This window comes from Mus musculus, chromosome 14, assembly GCF_000001635.26.
Source record: "Mus musculus strain C57BL/6J chromosome 14, GRCm38.p6 C57BL/6J".
Taxonomy (NCBI): domain Eukaryota; kingdom Metazoa; phylum Chordata; class Mammalia; order Rodentia; family Muridae; genus Mus; species Mus musculus.
Window position 1 is genome coordinate 119,998,990 of NC_000080.6, and position 23,455 is coordinate 120,022,444.

At 40.5% G+C, this 23,455-nt stretch overlaps 1 protein-coding gene and 1 pseudogene across 1 annotated transcript in view; both read right to left on the reverse strand.

Annotated features, from left to right (window-relative positions):
* Positions 1-20,595: 20,595 nt before the first annotated feature.
* Positions 20,596-23,455, reverse strand: part of Oxgr1 (oxoglutarate (alpha-ketoglutarate) receptor 1) — a 22,851-nt gene continuing 19,991 nt past the window's right edge. The window contains exon 4 of the mRNA NM_001001490.3: positions 20,596-23,455. This exon is cut by the window's right edge and continues 423 nt beyond it. Within this exon, the coding sequence (NP_001001490.1) occupies positions 22,791-23,455 (665 nt within the window). The 3' untranslated portion in view covers positions 20,596-22,790.
* Positions 21,422-21,987, reverse strand: Gabarapl2-ps (GABA(A) receptor-associated protein-like 2 pseudogene; annotated as a pseudogene).

Consider the following 23,455-nt stretch of genomic DNA (forward strand, 5'->3'; position numbering starts at 1 on the left):
TGTTCTTCCTATGTAGAGAAAGAGGAACACTCTTCCATTGTTGGTGGGATTAGAAGCTGGTACAACCACTCTGGAAATCAGTCTGGTGGTTCCTAAGAAAATTGGACATAGTACTACCTGATGACCCAGCAATACCACTCCTGGGCATATACCCAGAAGATGCTCCAACATGTAATAAGGATACATGCTCCACTATGTTCATAGCAGCCTTATTTATAATAACCAGAAGCTAGAAAGAACCCAGATGTTGAAAGACCCACAACGTGAGGACTCCCCCACGTTCTGACTCAGGAGAGGCGACACCCCAAAATCACCAACGAGAAAACGGTCTTGTTGCAAATTGCAAGAGGATTTTTATTCAAGAGCGCTCTCGGGCCCACGGTCATACACCACACAGGGGTAGAGGACTGTGGCGCCCCAAGTAGCTGAGAAAGGGGGTATTTAAAGGAAAAAAACACAACTCAAGGAGGTGGGAAGGGCGTTGTTGGAAAATACCAAAAATACCAGATAAGAGTCACAAGGAAGTACAAAGTCACAGGTGTCACAAGGAATACCTGGTAATTGTTAACTCTCAAGACAGTTTCTAAGAGCCCCTAACAATAGCACATTTGCATTGCAAGTTCCAGCAATGGTCAGGGTGGGTCAGGGTGACTTTCTTTGAATGAACACTCCTTGAACTCAGGAAGTGGGTGGGTGGAGGAATGTCACTATCTGTTTTATGATTAGCATACCTTGGAGCACTGAGTTTACTACTCTTTCAATGTCCCTCAACAGAGGAATAGATAAAGAAATGTGGTTCATTTACACAATGGAGTACTACTCCGCTATTAAAAATGATGACTTCATGAAATTCTTAGGCAAATGGATAGAACTAGAAAATATCATCCTGAGTGAGGTAACCCAATCACAACAGAACACACATGGCTGATAAGTGGATATTAGCCTAAAAGCTCCACAAACCTAATATACATTTCAAAGACCACATGAAACTCAAGAAGAAGGAAGACCAAAGTGTGGGTACTTCAGTCCTTCTTAGAAGGAAAACAAAATAATCACAGAAGCAAATATGGAGACAAAGTGTAGAGCAGAGACTAAAGGAAGGGCCATCCAGAGACTGTCCTACCTAGGGATTCACCACATATACAGTCACCAAACCCCAACACTATTGTACATACCCAGAAATGCTTGCTGAAAGGAACCTGATATAGCTGTCTCCTGAGAGACCCTGCCAAAGCCTTACAAATACAGAGGCAGATGCTTGCAGCCAACCATTGGACTGAGCACAGGGGCCCCCAATGGAGGGGTTAGAAAAAGGACTGAAGGAGCTGAAGGGGTTTGCTATTAATATTCTTTTCCTATTATTATTATTATTAAACATATATGACAATCACTAGGTATTAACCCACCCCTTTTGAGCAGATCTCTGTAGATCTACAAAAATGTACTAACTTGTAGTGATGCTATTTAGACAAATAGATGACTTCTTAATTCTTAATGATGATTCTATGAAATTTCCTGAAATTATATCAGTATTTATGAAGCTCTTTTATAGTGGGACTGCTATTACATCTTTTTTGATATTCAAAACTTCAGTAAGAACTTTGCCAATTTTCCATGTGTCACCAGTTGATTTCCTCTTAGATAGTAAACAGATTTTCTACTACTCAGAGAACATTCCAAGAGGTTGTAAAAACCATTAACCTAAGGTCATAAAAAGGGAACTAACAATTTATTATAGGTGCTAGGACAGAAGATAAAATGTTGACTGGGTTTATCTATATAAAACTTCACTGATAACTTAGTTATGTTTTTAACTCTCAATGCAACTGTGTAGCTGTGACAGGTGATGAATGTTTTGCCAGACAATTACTCCTAATGGATATGCATGCAAACATTCACTGTTGTAAGATTCTTATTCGATTTATGATTTGAATTTGTGGATAAATCGTGATGAATTTTTTAACATGTGATCATGTTTTCTGAACGATATGTAAGTGCTGAAGACGAAGAGAGGTGCACGACCTTCCTTTGTGCCACTTAGGATCTTTCTGCTGTTCCCCTTTGATTTAGAGAGCTTTCATAGGTAACTTTTAGCAACTTAGAAATAAATGCTAAAATCACTTTTCAAAGTACCTCCTTCCTTCCTGAGACTTCCACTAGCAGGCTGAAAGTTAGAACCACACAGTTCCTGTGGAGATAGAACAAAGGCTACCTTACTTAATCCCCTGCTGTTAGGCTGCAGGTGTTAGTCCCCTAAACCAGCAGCTTTTAACCCCTCAGAATGAGCAAGAAAGTTGTAGGACTTTTTGGTAGACATCATCAGCATTCAGTTTAGTTAGAGAGGTAGAGCATCCAGACACCATCAGTCTTTAAAACCACACCAGAGTCTTACTTTGTCCTGTTTCAACCTGCTCCAGGCCAGGAGGTTCCAGGCACATTGACACTAATAATGCATTTTTATATAAAATAATTATAAATACCAAAGGAGGAAGTAATGAGAACAAGGCTTATTCTACAATTTTTATAAAAACCTCTTTCTTATCTAGTTTTGTAGAAGACAGAAGCCTCCAATTTGATGTGGTTTGATATGTTGTTTTGGTTGAATTTTATAAAGAACATCCATCTACACACAGACATGTCTGGGAAAGACAGGCATATTTTGAAGGCTTTTCAGATAATTTTGGGTGTTTCTATTTTATATCACACTGAAACTCAATGGATAACAGTTCTTTAAAGGTGTATTGTGAAGTGAAATCTGGAATCATATCAACAACCTTTTCATTTCTTTTACATTAAAACCCAGGAGTCCATCTGTGACTAAATTAGATCTTCACCGTTGACTTTCAGATGTCATACATCAGCCAGTTGGAAATTCACTAATTTATATATTTTCCTAATGTTGATACATTTTGTTATTCTCTACCAAAAAAAACGCTATTATTTATTACTATTACCACAAATAAAAAAAAAAAACACCTTCATGAATCAAGACATCATTAAATGTAACTTGGCTATATTCTAATTTTCATTTAAAATCTTGAACTTTATTATTGGAAGTAAGTATTGTGAGTTGGGCTTCTAGAAATGACAGATGCATTTGATGAGTTTCAGGGAATGTCTGACAAGCATTGAATCGTCACAATTTGTCTGTCAGCCATCCTTTCAGAGAAAGGGGTGCCCAGTGGAAAGCAAATGTTTCAGCTTAAAACGCAAGCATTTGCACAACTGCATTTACACAGGCAGCTATGGGTTTCAGAATGCTGAAGCTGTTTCCAGATCCTCCCCGATTCGGTCCAAATAGCAATTTTTAGAAGATGCAACTCAGAAATTATGGTTAGAAGAAGGAGGAGGAGGAGGAAGAAGAGGATGAAGAAGAAGAGGAGGAAGAGGAGGAGGAGGAGGAGGAGGAGGAGAAGAAGAAGAGGAAGAAGAAGAAGAAGAAGAAGAAGAAGAAGAAGAAGAAGAAGAAGAAGAAGAAGAAGAAGAAGAAGAAGAAGAAGAAACTTTTCTACTTAGTAAGTAACATTCTTGATGAGTCAGGAGTTTCCGTCTTCCAAGTCCATATAGATATAAAAATAGAATGACTATATATGTATAGCTTATTGCCACAGTTTATATCCGCTCCATTTACATCTGAAGAACAAATACAACACATTGAGAAAGGCAAGTGACATCATAAACATAGATTTGACAGCTAGACTCCCAGATAGGACTGACAGAAGTCCAGATCTGCAGATCACAGCCTTGGAGTCAAGGCTTAAGGGATCATGGCAAGCAAATCATTAAACTGTTTCAGGCCAGTGCTCGGATAAACCAGGTAAGCCCAGGGCCAAATGCATACGATTTGATTCAATATGAGACTGTTCCAAGTGTTTAACTTAGGGACTGGAACACTATAATGAGCAAATTATGTGCAAGCAAACATTGTTGCCAGGGCCCGCCCACACTCTTTTCTAGTTAAGGAGTTTCTTTGGATTTGGTGTGTGCTGGAAGCCACAGAATTTTCAATTAAGCTTTAGTTTTAAAATGATTAATAGAACGAAAACTAACCTTCATAGAAATACTCAGCACTGTATGGCAGACATCATTTTAACTGAAGTCCGAGTGAAAACAAGCCTTATATGATCACTTACTATAAGAAAACATCTAGGTGGTTGAGAGAGAGAAGTGAAGGGCAGGAAGTCCTGGGTCCATCAGGTCAGGGCTCAATTTTACTTCCTGATAGGGCTCCAAGCAACATCTTCCAGGTGCCTAGAATCTTCAAAGGTATGGAGGATTTCTTTTATCACAGAGAAGATTGCATAGATGTCTGATCCCCAGCTGAGGTAATACTGTGTATTCCCAGATCCACAGTCTGGAAGGCAAGGCTCATGAAAAGTGAGTGTTGGCATCTATTTGGTGTTGGCATTGATGGAGCATTCTTCATAACCTCTGTAGGGATCCAGGTCTAGCCTGGGCCGCCTGAAAACATGGCCTTACAGATGACCTCATCTCCTTCCCATAATAAGCATCGGTGGGCTAGAACAGCAAATGCTAATGAGCATCCTCCTTGCTTTACAGACGCAGCTCAACCTGTAACCAACATTGTAGGCCCTGAACAGAGCTTTGGCTCCATGTGGGACCTCGGACAGGTCCCTTAGCTCCATCTGCAATCATGATCAGAGTGTCCAGCTTTACAGAGAAGTCTTCTGTTGTAAAGGTTAACTCAGTGCATGTATGCAATGTGTTCCTATAAAGCCACCACTTTGGTGCCTGCTGTGTGGTCACCGTGACTACACCCATGGCCGTCATCATTATCTAGGTTCATAGCTCCTAGTGAATTCTGACTTGAAATGCCTTCACTGCAGAAGGCTCCAAGCCATGCACAAGTAAATAATTAACGACATGAACTGATTCTTTTACTGGAGTTTGATCACTGTAATTGCAAGCAAGAGTCCTTAAACTTTGGGATGCTGAAGCCTGACCACTCGCTAGAGATGCAAATCTCATCCAAAGGCTCCCAGCGCATCCAGCTATGTTCCTGTTCGTGAGGAAAGAAGACAACAGTGATTGCAGAGACGAAATTTTCCACCATGTGCACCGTTCAACAGGGCTGCCTCCTCAAGTCCTACCATGTGCACTATTAAAACGGGTGCCTTCTCCACTTCATTTCTTCAGGCTTGTTTTCCCTTCTAATTTGTCACAAGCTCCATTTAACCAAATAACTCACAAGATAATTTTCTATTCTTTCTTGACAATTCCTCTCTTGACTTCTATTCTTCCTACAGATTTGAAGTTAATGGCTGTGAGTTATAATAAACAAAACCTTCCCTCTGTCTCCTCTGTAGCCCGCACGCTCTCTCTATCCTTTTTCCAGGCAGGTGCGGCCTCAGGGTAGGTTATTTTCTCTTTATGCACCAATGCTTATTAGAGTCCGCTAGGAGTTCACAGTGATTTCCATCATATGGAGGTGTTTTATACTTCAGTAGACACAGAGGGACTGTTTCTAGCAAAGAAATATGCAACATTTCTTCCCGTCCATCCCATCATGCAGCTGGACTCTACCCATGGTGCAACTGGACTCTAAGGCTCATGTTTGTTCCTCTGGGAAGACACACAAAAACTGAAGGTAAATAGCAACCAGTCACAATCCTTTTCATCAGCACAAGTTGGGGAGAGAAACTGACCAGACTAGCAAACCACAGGGATTCCTTAACCCTCATCCGAGCAAGCCCAGGCCACAGGAGGTTTCACATCATGAAACCAGGATGTGGCTATCCTCTCAAATCAAATCTCAACACAGGACACCCCATCACCTCTCTTCCCTCCCTTGGACTCTTTCCCAACCAAAGCAAGTTAGAAAAGTGGCAGCATCTTCAAACATCTTCAAGGTTGCTATACAGATTACATTCTTCATTACCTTCTTTTTGTGGACTGATTTCTGTGTATATGTGTGTCCACTCATCCTATAGCACACATGGGAGGGTCAGACGACAGCTCACTAGGGTCCATCTACCCTTCCGCTATGTGGACCCTTGGTATAGGGGCTTAGTAGCAAGTATATTTACCAATTAATCTGCTTGCCAGCCATAGATGGCTTTTCATGAAGAACTCGAATGGGCAAAGATTTAAACACCACCACCAATAGTATAAAAGATTTGATGACTTGGGCTAGTCTAAGTTGTATATTAAATGAAGGATCAATTCACCTCTGTGGGCAAATGTATACATTTACTAGTTTTACCTAGTGGATTCCTATTCCAGATGGGGAGATATGTTTCAAAGAGAGAGGACATATAAAGCCTGCAGCCTCTTAACTGTAGCTAGGGCAGCTCAAGCTTCTGTTTCTCGGGAGTAACAGGCATCAGAGGTACTTGTGTTTCTAGCACAGTTTTCTCTGCCCTCTACTGGTCATTTTGTTCCTGGATTTTGAGTCAAGGTAAAGTACAACTGGGAAACAACTTTTGCCAAAGGGGAAATGGGAAAAGTTGTGGTCTCTCATTGCAATACTTAAAGATATGTCTAAAGAGCCATTAAAGATGATGTGAAGTCTAGTTCCAAAAAGGCAAGCATCCAGACAGGTTTTGCTTTTCCACCCTCCTCCCCACGTCCCACAGCGTGAAGCTGCTTGCCGGGCTGTTCCTTTAGGCTCCGTGTCATACTCCATTACAACAAAGGATTGATTCCATCAGAAAGAGTGCAGGCAAGGGTCGGGTTTTTGTTTCTTTGGTTTTTCCTCCTTTCATTTTGTCTCTTGAAGGAGAGTCTTAGAATTGAACTCCAGTGAGAAAATGGAAACAGTCATGTAGGTAACATGCAGGGTTGTGCTGTCATCTTTTCCTTCCTGCTCCATGAGCTCTCTAGAAATCTGTTGGTTCTTATAGTTGGGTTTCCAAAACCCAAGGTGATTTGAGAAACATACCGAGCGGGAACAGCTGCACTACATAGTCAGAGGCAGACTGATTTCAGTGCATTGCCAGGCCCTCGTGGTGCCTTCTGTATATTTTTGATTTCTAGTAATTATTGGAAGTGACATCAGCTCTTGGTAATTAACCCCTCTGACACAAACAGAAGGTGCGTGCTTCCTCCAGAGGCCTGGTGGAGGAGTGGAGAGGACTGTGTGACTCTGCACTTCCAACCTCTCTTGGCAACATCATTTTAACACAAAAGGATAAAAATGATGATGTGGGCACATTCAGAGCTGGCATTTCCCATTGATCTGTGATGAGACAGCCGTGGCTTCAGATAAATGCAGGAATGCAGGACCAGAACAAAGTTGTGCAGTCAGTGAAAACAGTGCAGCCCCCGAAGTGACAAAATGTCTCTAGGTCAGGGACAGTTTGACCCCTCAAACAAAACAAAACAACAACAACTGCAACAAACAGAGCCAGGAGAATCTCTGTGAGCTCCAGGCCAACATGGTCTACACAGCTAGTTCCAAGACAGCCACGGGTACACAGAGAGAAACCCTGTCTTGGGGACTTGTGGGCAGGGAATCAAACAAAGAAATATAAAACAAAACAGAACAAAGAACAAAAGACCAACTTTTCTACAGTTCTTGCATCATAATTAAAATATTACTTTCTTAACTGTTTATATTGTGGAATTGATCACATCATGGGGTGCAATGTGTGTGTGTGTGTGTGTGTGTGTGTGTGTGTCGGTGTGTCTGTGTATGTGTCTATGTCTGTCTCTGTGTGTGTCTGAGTGTGAGTGTGTCTGTGTGTGTGTGTTGAAGATAGTAATAAAATGAATGTCTTTGTGCCCATTGCCTTTACAAGCTAACACCAAGGTATCCTGTGGTGACTGTGCCTTTCCTTAGATTGCTGACACCACCCATAGAGCTCTTTGCATTGCCCTTCTAAGTGTTTTTGTTTTTTGTTTTCTCTTTGAAGGCAACTGGCTCAAGTTTTACATCTCTGTGACTTTGAATAAACAAGAGCAGCTTTTCTTAGTTTTGTCTTTTTGTTGTTGTTTTCTTACTTTCTGTTCTTGATGATTTTTACCTATGCTTTCAACTGAACTCGTTGGTTTTTTACTCATGTGAGAAATCTTCACACATTCTACATCTACACGGTCAGCTCAAGATCTTTCTACTCTCTTAGCAATATATTTTGATGAATATAAACTCAATGTTTTTAATGCAGCTGAATTCCTCAATATTTATTTGTTGTGGCTTGTTAGGGGAAAGAAAAAGAGCCTTATAGAATTCTTACACATTGTCTCTTCCATCATCTGAAGTGTTACTATGCTATCATGTTTATAGCCAAGAAAGCTAACGTGTCACCACGACCCTCTCCAGCCCACTGCACCCTAGAGCTATGAGAAGTAGCTACTTAGCCACTGATGCAGTTAAATCCTCCTGGCATCTACAAGAGGCCATGTGGCCAATTCTTTTCCACGGAGCATAAATGTAAGTGATATAGAATTTACAAAAGTAGTATGTGCTTGCATGTTGAGCCCTTTTCCATAAATATGTAAGCAATCTGAGATTCTAAGAGCTGGTAGAGTCACAGTTAAAAGTAGCCCAGTCTGGGTCACTGCATGGAAGCAAATAGCCTTTTGCCATAAATGTCTTGCTTGTAACTACCAAAAGCCATGTGTTAACTCCCAAAAGCATTTGGAAGGGAGCCTTGTAGGAGGCTTTTAGGTCATAAGGTCTGATCTATGTCTTTACAACATAAATTGATATTTAGGTAGGGTCCCTCATCTCCACAATCCTGGCACTTGGAAGGATGAGGCAATAGAATTGCCTTAAGTTATAGGCCAGCCTGGGCTATAGCCTGAGACCTTGTCTTCATAGATCAGATAGATGATAGATAAACTATAGATAGATAGATCATACATACATACATACATACATACATTATGGTAAATATTATTTTGGAGGTTTTTTTTTTTTACCCCACTTAGATCCTGTAGTTCTGAAATAAAGGACACAAAACTTCTATATTTATAATCAGCCTTAAAGCACTAGAGCTGGGCAAACGTCAACTTTTTGTCTACTCCCTGTCTATAACCCCAAGAAATCACTTGCCATGCTCTGCCTGGGCTGCTCCTACTCCAACTGGCCAGCGCCCATGGCCATGTGCTCACAATCCACATGGTGGATCCCATGGTGACTTCTGCCTTCTTCCTTCTCTTTCTTCATGGTCTCTGCCTGAGACGCCAAGCCTAGGAACCTTTACTCTGGCTCATCTCTTCTGCCCAACCCAAGCTGTAGGCATCTTTATTAATCAATCAGAAACAACTCGGGTGGGGGAGGTCAAAGTTTATCTAACAAAAGCTGGTACATGTGAGAATCCCCTTATCCTTGAGGATCTCCTCATGGGGAGACGGCAATCAGATTTTGGGGTGCAAAATTTAGCATTTGAGTACAGCAGCATCAGACCAACCTCATAGATAGATAGATAGATAGATAGATAGATAGATACATACATACATACATACATACATATATACATACATGCATGATTGATAGATAAATGTTGATAAATAGATGATAGTCAGATGATAGATAGATACATAGATACATACATACATACATACACACATAGATACATAGATAGAAGCATATATAGATACATAGATAATAGATACATAACTGCATAGATGATAGATAGATAGATAGATAGATAGATAGATAGATAGATAGATAGATAGATACATACATATATACATACATACATACATACATACATACATACATACATAGAAGCATAGATAGATACATAGATAATAGATACATAACTGCATAGATGATAGATAGATAGATAGATAGATGATAGATAGATAGATAGATAGATAGATAGATAGATAGATAGATAGATATTTTTTTTAAAAGGAACACAAGAACACCCAGCAAAAAGATGGTACTTAACACCAAAAAACAAGATCACATAGAACTTGGCCATTTTGACTCCCTAATCTTAGACTCTAAGTCTCCAGATTGGAAAGAGATACACATCCATAACTCATAAATTTTCCAGTCTATGGTCACTTGTTATGTCACCTACCATAAGACATTACCAGCCAGGGTTTCTGGAATCAGCATCCACTTAATAAGAAAAGGGCCCTACTGTATCAACCACTGAATTGGAGGTGGGTGTTTGTTTTGCTAGCTGTAAAAAAAACACAAAAATTGATATACCTAATGGGAAGCTAACTTAGAAAATTCTGAAAATACATGACATTTTCAGGGCAGATAGGACTGGACAAAGGAAAAGAGAAATCCAGAAATGTGGAGATCTATTGTGCAGTAGCATAAAATGTTGCCTACTGTAACTCTGAAAGCAGACCTCATGTCGTGAAGAAGGGGGCTCTGCAGGAATCAGCCATGAGTGCTGTATTATCCTCCTTTGGCTTCTATGCTGTATTATCCTTGCTGCTATTACAAAGTATAAAAAGCTGTCTCCAAGCATGAAGAGGTAGTCTTGAGAGCTGAGGTGGAAAAGGGAAGGAGAAATACCAAAGTTTAAGAGATTAAAAAAAATTATCAAAACTATTTCTAGCCTCTAAACCAACAATACAAAGTCAGAGTGAGAAAATACTTAGAGCAGCAAAGGCCCCTCAGGAGTGATGGCTCTGCAGAAGGTCAGGGCTCTGAGGCTAAGATCAAACCCAGGCGATTGTTCTCCAACTCAGGACTCTCTAGTGAAGTGACCTGAAGAGAACTGTGTCATGCTGAAAGAGGTGTCCATAGGATGTAGACAGCAGAGAGCAAAGATATGAATCAAATGAGAATTATGTCGAGAGAAGAACTCTGGTTATTCACATATGGGAGTTACTGGAAACAGAGAAGTATGAGATCTACTAAGTTTTGATGGGAAATGCATCACTATGTGAAGGCATTATTAAAAAAAAAACTGGGAATGATAAAATCATGTCATACCACCAAACTGACCCAGGCCAAAAGGTAAGAAAGAGAACTGTACCCCTCCAGTGGAGCATAATTCCAAGCACTTATTTCCAGTGGAACCTTGGGAAATGACTCTGAGTGTAGCCTCAAAGCAGTGACATCATTAGAAGTGTACATTGCTGGACTCACTCAAAAATTCTAGAAAGAGGACCTGGCACCCTGTTAAAGCAAGCTCTCCAGCTCGCTATGGAAGCCACTGCTTTAGAAGTGAAAGAGTTAGAAGGAGCCTCCCGCAAAGTAGAAAGCTTGGAAAGAAAGTAGGGGTGGGGCTCTAATTTGTATCACACACTCTCCAGCACAGCCAGAGAACAAGGGGGGAAACTTTGCAAAATGCCTATGATGCAGAATTTGAAAATTCCTGTGAGTGTTATTCCCCTTGTTTTCCTTTCTTTCAAAGCCAGGCTTAATTTGTGTTTATCTTAACTTTAATAGCCTTTGTGTGTTAGAGTTGGGAACACAGCCAGATAGCTTATCCTTTCATGCACAGCTAATAGTTTGACAGGTCACTGTCATCTGTACATTTCACAATCGAGAACGAATTAATTGAGTTACCAAAAATTTACAAACAACAACAAAAGCCAATAATGCTTCAAGTTTATATTTGCATTGGCCTGTATCCCCAGCTATCTATACTAGCATGCGACTATTGGATGAACACACAAGTTTAGGTCTTAAACAATAAATAATTCATTTTTAGAACTCAGATCAGGTTTCCAAATACACAGAGATCTGCCTCTCGACTTCCCGAGATCGTCTAATGCTTCATGTTTCCACCCCTGAACTGAGGCATGGCTGTGTACTCTGTACAGCTCTACAGCCGAGATGGATCATTCCTACATAGTTACATTCTTCGGGCATCTCTTGACTGTTCTCGTCTTCTATAAGCTTGGTTTTGTTTATGTTTTTGCAAGCAAATCCATTGTTTCTTTGATTTCTATCCAGGATAGAGTAGCAGGCATGTATCCTAAAAACAAAACAAAACAAAACAAAACAACAACAACAAAGGTTTCAGAAAGAAATTAAACATGACTTACATAACAAGGAAAACACATGGATCAGAAGGTTAGATATTGTCAAGGGCGTTGATATTTCTTAACTAATTAATTAAGTGTGATCTCAGCTTAAATGTTAGTAGGACTTTTAGAGAATATGATAAGGTCATTCTAATATTTATATGGAGAGATAAGGAGACTCAAATTTTTTGAACAACTATTTGGGAACACCTTAAGTAATTTCAGACTTTTCTGCAAAGCTACTTAATATGTAAATATGAGTCTTAGCCAAATATGGCAGAAAGGCTGAGGATAGAATAGGATAGTGAATAAATAGACCCAGAAGGATAATTACTTATTTACAAAAATGACTCAGTAATTAAGTGAGGATCAGGTAGTGTGTTCACTAGTTTTTGCCTTAATGATTTGATATCCATGTACTAAATAAGGAACCTTGATCCTTACCTCACATCATACATAAAAATTTACTAGAAATTGTTCATTAAACATAATAGTCAATTAAGCTTAATTAGGCATAAGGGCTAAACCTAGAAATTCTAGACAGAAAAACAAAACAAGAAAAACTTTGTAACCACTGATTTCTTAAAGGAACAAAAAGTACAAACTACACCTGCCAGTCAAATACAGACTACACCTGCCAGTCAAATACAGACTACACCTGCCAGTCAAATACAGACTACACCTGCCAGTCAAATACAGACTACACCTGCCAGTCAAATACAGACTACACCTGCCAGTCAAATACAGACTACACCTGCCAGTCAAATACAGACTACACCTGCCAGTCAAATACAGACTACACCTGCCAGTCAAATACAGACTACACCTGCCATTCATATACAGCCTATACCTACCAGTCAAATACAGACTACTCCTGCCAGTCAAATACAGACTACACCTGCCAGTCAAATACAGACTACACCTGCCAGTCAAATACAGACTACACCTGCCAGTCAAATACAGACTATACCTGCCAATCAAGCTGTATCCAGACTAAAATGGCTTTCTCTTCAAAGGACTATATCATAAAAGACAGAAAAACCATCTGTGACTACAATCAGATAAGCTTTACTGAATAAGATGCACAATTAGCCAACACACATAAAATAAGAACCAGGCCTCCTCAAACAGGCCAGTGGTCCTATAGCAATTCAGGAACTGACACAAAATGATGGCAAATTCAAGGCTTGCCAAATTGGTGAGACTGTACCTCAAAATCAAAAAATAAAAATACCAGCTCATTGGCAGAGTGAAAGTGTTGTATTTAAATCACAGTAACTGCAAAAACGGGGGGCAGAGGGTAGCAGTGATTTTTATCAAGTAGACGCACATAACGTTAATCTAATAGCATGATATAACTCAAATTCCAAAACCAAGTATATGGAAGAAACATAATGACACATTGAAAATCTTTGCCAGCATCTAATAAAAGCAAATATATCTTAACCAGCTTCTAGGAAGCGATCAGTTTCTCATTATTTACTCCAGAAAAACATAAAACATATATTCACGTGAAGATTTGTACTAAAATGTTCATACAAACCACTAGCATAATACTCCCAGACAGACATAACTCAGTCTTGTCTTCATGTAGCAGGTTTCTCAGAAGGGAGCCAGGCTAAAGAAGTTTGCAAGAGTGTGCATCATGGAAGTCTGTTGCATTTATTAAATTTCTATGCTTATTAGGCTGCTTATATTGTTTTTAAATTTTCCTCAATAACAAAGTAAATTATGTGAGTTTGTTTTAAAATATCAATCTAATCCTAAGTTCTTGAAAGCAATCTCATTCTGGTTGTGTTATAATATTATCTTTCAAAAGTATATTATTGAATTCAGCTTTTATTTCCCTTTTCACCCTTTTGACATCTGTCTTTAGGAGCTAGCTTGTAAGTTTTCCCTTCTATACCTTTCCTTCTCTTTTATAACCAAGCTAACCTACCCCCTATTTTTCTATTCATAATATTCAGGGCATACATGAAATAAAAATATCTGACAGAAGTTGCTTTCAGGCTTGTTTGAGTTTGACTTTTCTTCCATTATTGCTGTGTGTTTTATTTTATTTCTTCCTAAGCTTGTTGCTTTACATTTTACACGTGTCAACAGTTAACAGACAAAACCTTACAAATGCATGTAAATCTATACCCGAGGAATAGTTTGAAGCCATTTTTTATTTTTTGTTTGTTTGTTTGGTTGGTTGGTTTGGTTTTTTGAGGCAGGGTTTCTCTGTGTAGCCCTGGCTGTCCTGGAACTCCCTCTGCAGACCAAGCTGGCTTCACAGAGATCTGCCTGCCTCTGCTTCCTGAGTGCTGGCATCAAAGGCTTCCGTCACCATGCCCAGCTTGTTTGAAGCCACTTTGAAACTAGAATATTTATTCCTTTTATAGTTATTATGATTAATGATATATTTGCAGCTAGTGCTCCATCTCACCTCATGGTTTCTGTTTGCCACAGTTTTGTTTCCTTTTCTCCCTTCTTGGTTCCATCTAGACTAAATGATTTTTTTTTTACTAGTTAAGCAATAATGATCTTTTACTACTTTCAAGGGGACAAAATTGGATTAATTGTAATTCTTGGTTTGTGGTGGTTCTCATGGCCATGTCTTTCACAAAATGTTCCTTTGCCTAGCTTATGCCTTTGCTTGTCTGTTAAGACAAGAGACACTCATGGCCACCTTCACTCCTGAAAGACTAACTACTCTCAGTAACTCCCCAGGCTTTGGATTACTCCTTCCTTCTGCTTGTTTTGTGCTCTGTATATTTTCCCAAGCCTATTAGTCCAGAGCTGTTAAAATGCTTTATGTTTTCCACACTGAAATTTACTGCCCCTAAACTTTATTGACATGTTTATCCTATGAAAACAGTAGACATGTCTTAGGCTACTTCCCATGTCACTTTCCCAGGAAACTTGCACAGCTGTGTGCTGCACAGCACTTCGCACATACTAGGGATTTTAATTCTGACTAGAAGTTAACACTTATGTTATGATTCTAGGTATGTAGGCCATATATCCCTCTGTTCTATAAATCTTGTGATGGAGAAAGCCATGATACAAACTCAACAAAAATTCCTGCTTCTGTGTTTGGATTTTTAAGTTCCAAGCTGCCATGATTACTCAAAGCATAATTTTAAAATATTACTTTAGTGTGATAGATCATTTTCAGTTGTGTTAGGTGATAAGCACATCTCTAAACCATGGAAAATAAATTGCATGTCGTTATGTATGGTACATGTACATGTGCCATATGGCACAATAATCACAGAGATAAAAGTAAGAAGATAGGACAACTCTAAAAAATGACAGTGGAGGGCATTTACAAAAGAACTCCATCCCTCTAAAACCCTGAATCACATACAAAATAACAGAAACCAGAGCTGTTCCTCTGAACTGAAGTCTAGAAATAACATTGCTATCATCTACCACCAGCTTCTAAAATGCCCTTCTAAATGTCAGCCAGAACGAATGGGCCAAAGTTGTCAGGAAGCCTGGTTTCCTAGTACAGAGATGTGCACTGTCTGACCACGGGCAATCAGCACAGATCCCCAGGACAGAGACAGGCACCATCTGACCACGAGCAATCAATGCAGATCCCCAGGACAGAGCCATGCACCATCTGACCATGGGCAATCAATCAACAGAGGGCATTTGCAGGACCGCAGTCTTCCTGCTCGGTGGTTACAGGGCTCTTTTTGTCTTTGCTCCTGCATCTTGCTGAAAACGTTAATTACAGTCTTCTGTTGGTGATGGTACGTCTGTCTCCTGCATTGTTTGTTTTTATAACTTTTTAATTTTTCTTTCCTTTGTTTCCATTTTGGAGTCTCTAATCTGTCCCACTGACTTTCTTCAGTTGCTCTGCTATTCCTGACCCCTAACTTGTATCCTCAAGAGGACAGCGCGAACCTGGTTGCCTGGGCAGTTGACTTGTTATAAGTGTGGATTCCACTTCAGTGGTGCACAGTGAGATTTCCAGATTCGTTTTTTCAAACAAAGATATTAGATCAGGGACATGTAGATAATAGAAATGTAGACCATTTATAAAGAAAGAAAATGACACTCCCAAGAATAGAAATGGTCTAACCAGCTATAACAAGTCCAAGGCTCAAAAGCTCCTGGTTCACAGATTCATGAGCCTTTTTAGGTTCTTCACATAATGCCTGCCTACTCCTGCGTTGTAAAATACTTGTTTTTTGGCACTTTACAGATAGCCCTGATAGACAGGAGTTTCCAGTCTTTCTGCCAACTTACTTCTCTTTTGTTAATCTTGGTACCTTTCTCTTGGCTTCCTGTTTTGCTGCCACAGATCTCAAATGGTGACATCACTGTGGACTGAGTAACTTGGACTTTCCATTACTGTGAGCATCTAGAGATCTCTTCTCATATACATTGCCGTGTAGTATTGTAGTTCTACACATGAAGCCTACAGGTTCAGACAAATCCAAGTTTATCCTTAGTACTGGATGAGATGTACCTGTTATTGCTGTATTTTCCTTTTTCTTATAGAAGAATTCACCAACAGTATGCTAAGAAATGTGAACATATGCTTTCAGTGGTACCAGGAGGAAGGACAGTCGTTTTCGTTTGGGGGTATGGTTCCCAGTAGGTTGCTCTTGGTCTAGTGTATGGTCTTAAATACATGTACATAGGTGCAGCAAGAATTTGACTAAGTGAGCCAAAACAAAAGACAAAATATAGACATAATATTGAGAGGGAGCTATGTTGGGGGCAGGTCCTGGAGAAGTTAGACATTATTCAATAAAAATCTACTATTCAATGAAGAAAACATAGTCATACAAGATTACTACATGTGGCCAATATAGTTGAGGGAAATGTGCAAAATAAAAGCCAAGCTGGAAGTAATCCAAATCTTAGAAGTGCAGACAAGTTATTTAAAATAACAAAACCCCATTCTGAAACATGCAGGACGTGGACAAAACAGCTTAAAAGCAAAAACACGTCCACCCAGTCAACTGAGAGAGCCATCTCTGCACTCCACACATGGAACATTATGATATCTGAAGTTAAGAATTCAGTGGATGCATTTGGCAGCAAGTATAAGACTGGATGAGAAATAGAGGACAGAAAAACAGAAAATACACTGTTGCAACTTGAATCAATGTATCTAGGTCCTTAAAATACACAGTTGCAACTTGTATAAATGCAGATAGGTCCTTAAAATACATAGATGCAATTTGCATCAATGTAGCTAGTACTTTATTTACAATTTAAGGAAAATATATTTTTAAAACATATCAGTGCATATTATGATGTATTTTTCTTCTAAGATCTCAGTGTTGGAAGGATCTCTCATCTCCAAACATGTCTATGATTCCATCTTCACAACACTCATGTTCATTCTGTATCAGGCAAGCTGGCACCAGAAGTGAGTGTTTAGACTCAGTGAGTGCTCCCAGGCCTTGGAGTTAATTGATATCTTGTCCCATTCCTCAGAGCCACACTAAGGAAAATTAAAATGGCCTTTACTGGTTGAAGAAAATGCAAAAAGAGACTAAGGACTAAAATAGATTTGGGAAGGTATGGAACAGAAAGGCAGTAGTCTTCCTCCCTGGAGTTCTGAGCTTGGCTGTTAACCCCAGAGGAACAAGAACTTGACCCATAAGAGAAGATGTCAAATTTCCTGCCTCAGGATCTGACACCTTCTAGTCACTAGGAGCACCTATGCACACAAGTCAAGCACGCACATGCACACACACACACACACACACACACACACACACACACATGCTCATACACACACAAACAGAAACACAAATGCATACACACAAACACACACATGTACACATATACACACATACATACACACAAATATATAAATACATCTTCAAGGGGTGGTATACCAAAAACAACCTGTAAAATTTGTTTGTATACTGATTTTGATTTGAGTTGGAGAACTGTAAAACATACTTTTGATTGAAATATGGATTAGTAGTAAATAAAATTTAGAAGTTATTTATAGTCTTGAAATGGAACCCAGGACCTCACACAGGCCAGGCAATTCTCTACCACTCACAACTTACTTATTTTATTTATATGTTTATTTACTCATTAATTAATTAATTTATTAATAAATAATAGGTATCTCTATGCGGCCCAACTTGGCCTGGAATTTACTATGTACTCCAGGTTAGACTTGAACTCAGAGATTCATCAGCATCTGCCTTAAATTAAAGGTGCTGGGATTAGAGGCATGTACCACTATGCCCAGGTTCTACCACTGACTTTTAAAAAGAAAAGCTCTCGAGATGAAAGGATGGACCATGTAGAGACTGCCATATCCAGGGATCCACCCCATAATCAGCTTCCAAATGCTGACACCATTGCATACACTAGCAAGATTTTACTGAAAGGACCCAGATGTAGCTGTCTCTTGTGAGACTATGCCGGGGCCTAGCAAACACAGAAGTGGATGCTCACAGTCAGCTAATGGATGGATCACAGGGCTCCCAATGGAGGAGCTAGAGAAAGTACCCAAGGAGCTAAAGGGATCTTCAACCCTATAGGTGGAACAACATTATGAACTAACCAGTACCCCTGAGCTCTTGACTCTAGCTGCATATGTATCAAAAGATGGCCTAGTCGGCCATCACTGGAAAGAGAGGCCCATTGGACACGCAGACTTTGTGTGCCCCGGTACAGGGGAACGCCAGGGCCAAAGGGGGGGAGTGGGTGGGTAGGGGAGTGGGGGTGGGTGGGTAAGGGGGACTTTTGGTATAGCATTGGAAATGTAAATGAGCTAAATACCTAATTAAAAAAAAAAAAAAAAAAAGAAAAGCTCTCTCTCTCTCTCTCTCTCTCTCTCTCTCTATATATATATATATATATATATATACATATATATGTGTGTGTGTGTGTGTGTGTGTGTGTGTGTGTGTGTGTGTGTATCTTGTCCTTAAATACTGTTGCAAAAACTAAATACATTGACATAGGAAGAGACAGATAAAGACAAGAACAAGACACTAGGACATTAATCCCTGTGACATGTATGTTTAAGGTACGACATCCGTTTTCTGATTTTCTTTAACTGTGGTTTTGAACATTTCTGTGAGGCACTCATACAATCAAAATGGGGGAGTTATTGTATAAAGAAACCCAGCATTCAGAGTTTCTTTATTCTGGATTTTCTCAGGTGCATCCAGACTTGAGTGCCACGCCACTCCCCTCATGGCTGAGCATGCATGGCAGTTTCCTTGTAATACACACAGCTTGATCCCTTTCTTTTGTTCTTATCTACTCTCTGCCGGTGGATGTCTGTAAGAAGTTAGGTCTTGATGATCCTACTGTAGCCCGTATCATTATCTGTCCTTTTGGAGGGGAGGGGATTCAGTTCAAAATGCAACCTCTAGCCCAATTAGTCCAGAACCCGATACTTTGGAAAATAAAACCAACTTTTTGAATTCAATTTCGCTTGGACCTTTGTGATTATGCTCAATAAGCAGGGCCTTGGAGGGCAGACTGTCATCAGTGTTTGCTTGTCCCCGCGGGATACAGGTCAGCTAACAGAGTGACAAAAAGCTGAATCAAGCGAGGTGTTCAGGGATAATGGAAAATCATGCATGCCCCGAAGCTAGGGTCAATTATCCAGGGTAATAAAAATGTTAAAAATTGGAGGAAGTGGGATTAAGTGTTGGAGTTAGGTCCCTGAAATAACAAAATAAGGCCAAACATACAGTCAGCCAATCTGTGCCAGATAGGAAAAAAAGAATGTTTATATCCCTGTACTTTGGTGGGGAGAGAAGAGGACCAAAGAAACTCTCTAAACATTTTCCTAATAGACGTGTGTGTGTGCGTGTGTGTGTGTGTGCGTGCGCGCGCACAAGCTTCTGTCACATGACCACACTCCCTACATGGAAACATGAACTATGGTCACGTAGATCAGAAAAGAGTTCTCCATACTAATGATCTAGAGACCCCGAGAGTTAGCCAGTAAGTTTTCCTTCCTGGACGTTCCTTCCTACAAACGGTATTTCATCTCTGGTCCACCCTGAGGAGGTGGTATGCACCCATTTTCCACGATGAATAATCAGTAAACAGCTTGAAACCAAGGACTGTCTCTTTCATCAAGAACCACCATGAGGAGCATGGAGACTGCCTTCATCTACAGAGCTGCATCTAAGTCTCCCTCAGAAAGACCCCTCTCCTCTCTCAGAGAACCACTGCTAAGGTAAGAAAAATCACTTATGATCTAAGCCAGATTTTCCATCCCGCTGGTCCCAGCCTCCTCAGCTCTTAGACCCAACTCCATTCCCAACTCCCAGAGACCCAGTGGCGCCTGGATGCCCAAGAGTTTGAGAGCCCCCAGGCTCTCAAATTCCTCACGGCAGGTCCGTGGACCCCCGATGTTCCAAATCCTCTGTGCACTTTGGTCTCCCACATCTTAGGTTGCATTTTTCCCAGATCCTCAGTGGTGTCCTGGCTCTTTGCTCACGCCTAGCACCTGACAGCGGGCATAGGGTAAATGCAGTCTAGCATTTCCGAATTCTGTCTGCCCAGAGACAGGGCGAAGTGCTGAACCACAGAGTCTGATAATCGCTTTCCTATGAAGAAGCCCTGAGCCCCGACCATTATTCGACGTCTGATTTTTCAAGCTTCCTTTTGCTCTCGAACCATTGTTTTCAATACACTAATGAATAAGACGCAGTTTCGTGGGAACAAATGACCAATTCAGAGAGTAATTGTATGTAAGTTTATTAGTCATATCAACACATTCTTTAAGGTTTAAAAGATCTAGACCATGCATTTCCTCAAATATTTATATCAACTGACTTATATTTACTACTAATTAAGCACAACATAGCCCAAGAATAACTTTAGCAATTTCTACAGTTATTATTTTTTATTATAGTACTAAAGGATTACAATACCTAAAGAGAATAAGTGTTTCCTGGAGATCTATCCCATGAAAATCAAAACAATGTTAGATTTGACTTAGCGCCTAATGTATATATGATACTAACGAGTAGCTCTATTTCACCAATTTCCTTCCCCAGGAAATGTTGACAATTACCAATAAAACTTAATATGATTTATAAATTAAGCAATTGTTAAGGTGGCCTACAACGCTGAAAACTCAGGCCAGAGGGCCACCTTGCTGTGGTTCGTCAGTTTTGGAGTCAGGGTTTCTATTTGTGTTAGAGCTCACTAAGTAGTCTAGGCTGGCTGGCCCTCACCCTCCAGGGACCTGCCTGCTCCTGCCAGCCCAGAGCTGGGGTTCCAAGTGCATGTCTTTGCATCAGGCTTTTGTGTGTGAGTTCTAAGGACCAGACCCAAGCCTTCATGCTTGTATAGCAGGCATTTTGCTGACTGGGCCATTTCCACAGTCTTTCTTCTGACTAAAGAACTAATGTATTCCTTCAGTCTAAAGAGCTAGCCAGAGCTGAAAGGAAAACTCAGACCAATAAAGGAAGAAAAACTTGTAAAGATAATGAGTTGTAAAAACATTAAGAAAGCACAAGATGCCTTTGGATAATCTAGGATTCCAGTGAACACAAGCCCCAAAGTCTGAAAGCACAGGAAACTAGGCATGAAAGAACACTCTTTTTTCCCCTGTATGATAATTTACTAATCTAAGGAAACAAAACCTTCCCATATAGTAAGAAATAAATCCAGTTACAAATGCACTAGCAGGTCTGTGTGAAGGCTCTGGCGGAGTAACTGAGAACAGCCAGTTATTTACAAGATACACAAGCAGGAAGGGTGAGCCTAGCCCAGCAAGGGCCTCAGAAGCCAAAAGTGTTCTCTCCGATGTAGGCCACATACAAGAATCCATCTTCCTCTTTTTCCTTCTTGTAAAGCTATCTCATAGTTAGGCTGGACTGTGGGACTGTCCTGTCCACAATCAGGAAGGTGGCCTTCTCGGAGGACAGCTGGATGCTTTTCCTGATCATCGCAGGAACTGAGCCAAGGTGATGTCAGATGGGACCAAGTACTTCCTTTTCTCAGTGTCAACAATCTGAGAGCCAGAGACTTTTTCCATGATCACAGGAACCAGGTTGGAATACTTTGCTTTGATCTTCGCAGATTCCATGCATCTGAGTTCCAGGGAGTTATCCTCACTAAATATTCACTTCCTGGTGGCAGAAAGCGGTAGATCTGCCTCAGCCACATATTTCTGTGTCTTGGCTTTTGCTTGGTTCTGGTTTGTTTGAGCCTTCCCATCTTGGCATTAAAGCTGTAGGAGGTCCGGGGTTTAGTGTACGAGCACTAGTTTCTGTGTGGAGGCAATTAGTTGGTGGCAACAGAAATACTCTGAGTTCCATGGTTTCTAATCTTTCTATATACTTTATTGATACTCGTGTAGCCCATTCTCTACCCAAAGATATCAACAAACATATTGCAAAGATCTCATAAGGGCCCTTACCCATGGCTTTGGTTCATAATGACCTGAATACTCAGTAGTTACTGTGGGCTCCACTGAGAGGGTATTCAGGATTTCTTGGAAGTTATATACAAATTATCAGGGCGTGTTAATTGATTGATTGATTGATTGATTGATTGATGGAAAGACTGATATTTGATAAGTATGTATGTGTGAATGATGCGTGGCTGTTTATGTCAAGGTCTGATACATGTCACAGTGAACATGTAGAGCTCAAAGGACAGCCTTAAGCATTGGTCCTTCCCTTTTATCTCCTTGGAAAGAAGGTCTCTTTGAGGCTAGTCACTGTGTAGAGCTGGCCAGTTAGCCTTCGAGCCTTTAAGGATTCTATCTCCATATCTATCTCACCACAGAGGCACTGGGATTGTAGATAGTTGCTACCACACACAATTTATGTGGGCTCTGAAGAGTCTATCTCAGACCCTCACATTTGCATGTCAAGAGCTTTACCACTGAGCCATCTCTCTGGCCTTGACGAAAATGGCATTACTCAAGGGTTGTTTGAGCAACTGTCTTTCTTTCCTTGTTCAAGGTCCCCACTGGCTTTGCATCTCACTATAGAGCAGAATGCCTGCTGGAAGTTATTGCTGACCACAACATATAACAGCAGGTTGCCAAAGGTGTTGAGAGCAGCTAATGGTCTAGAAACAATGTAAGCTTCGTGGATGTGACTCTCGATGGAGCAGCTGATTGAAAGCAGGCGAGATTCGATCCGAATGACCCTCAAGATGTGGAAGGGTAAGAAACATATATAGAAAACAAGGAGGAGCAGAATAGTCAGTCTCCGAGCCTTCTGCTTAAAGCAGCTGTGGGTCCGAGGCCCGTGAGTCAGGGTACTGATAATTGTCGTGTAGCAAAGTGTCACTATCACCAATGGCAGGCAGAAAGTGGTGGCTGTCAAAATGAGATTGTACCACTTGATAGTAGTGAGGTCATCTGAACTGGTGAGGTCAAGGCAAGCAGACCTATTGGTCCGGGTGGTTGATGTGATCAGGAAAGTCATGGGCATGACAGCTACCAAAGAAATGACCCACACCCCGGCACAAGCTACCACTGCCCAGCGAGTTTTCTGAATAGAAAAGCAGCTCATCGGGTGAATGATCACAACGTAACGGAAGAGACTGAAGCAGGTGAGGAAGAGAATGCTGCTGTAGA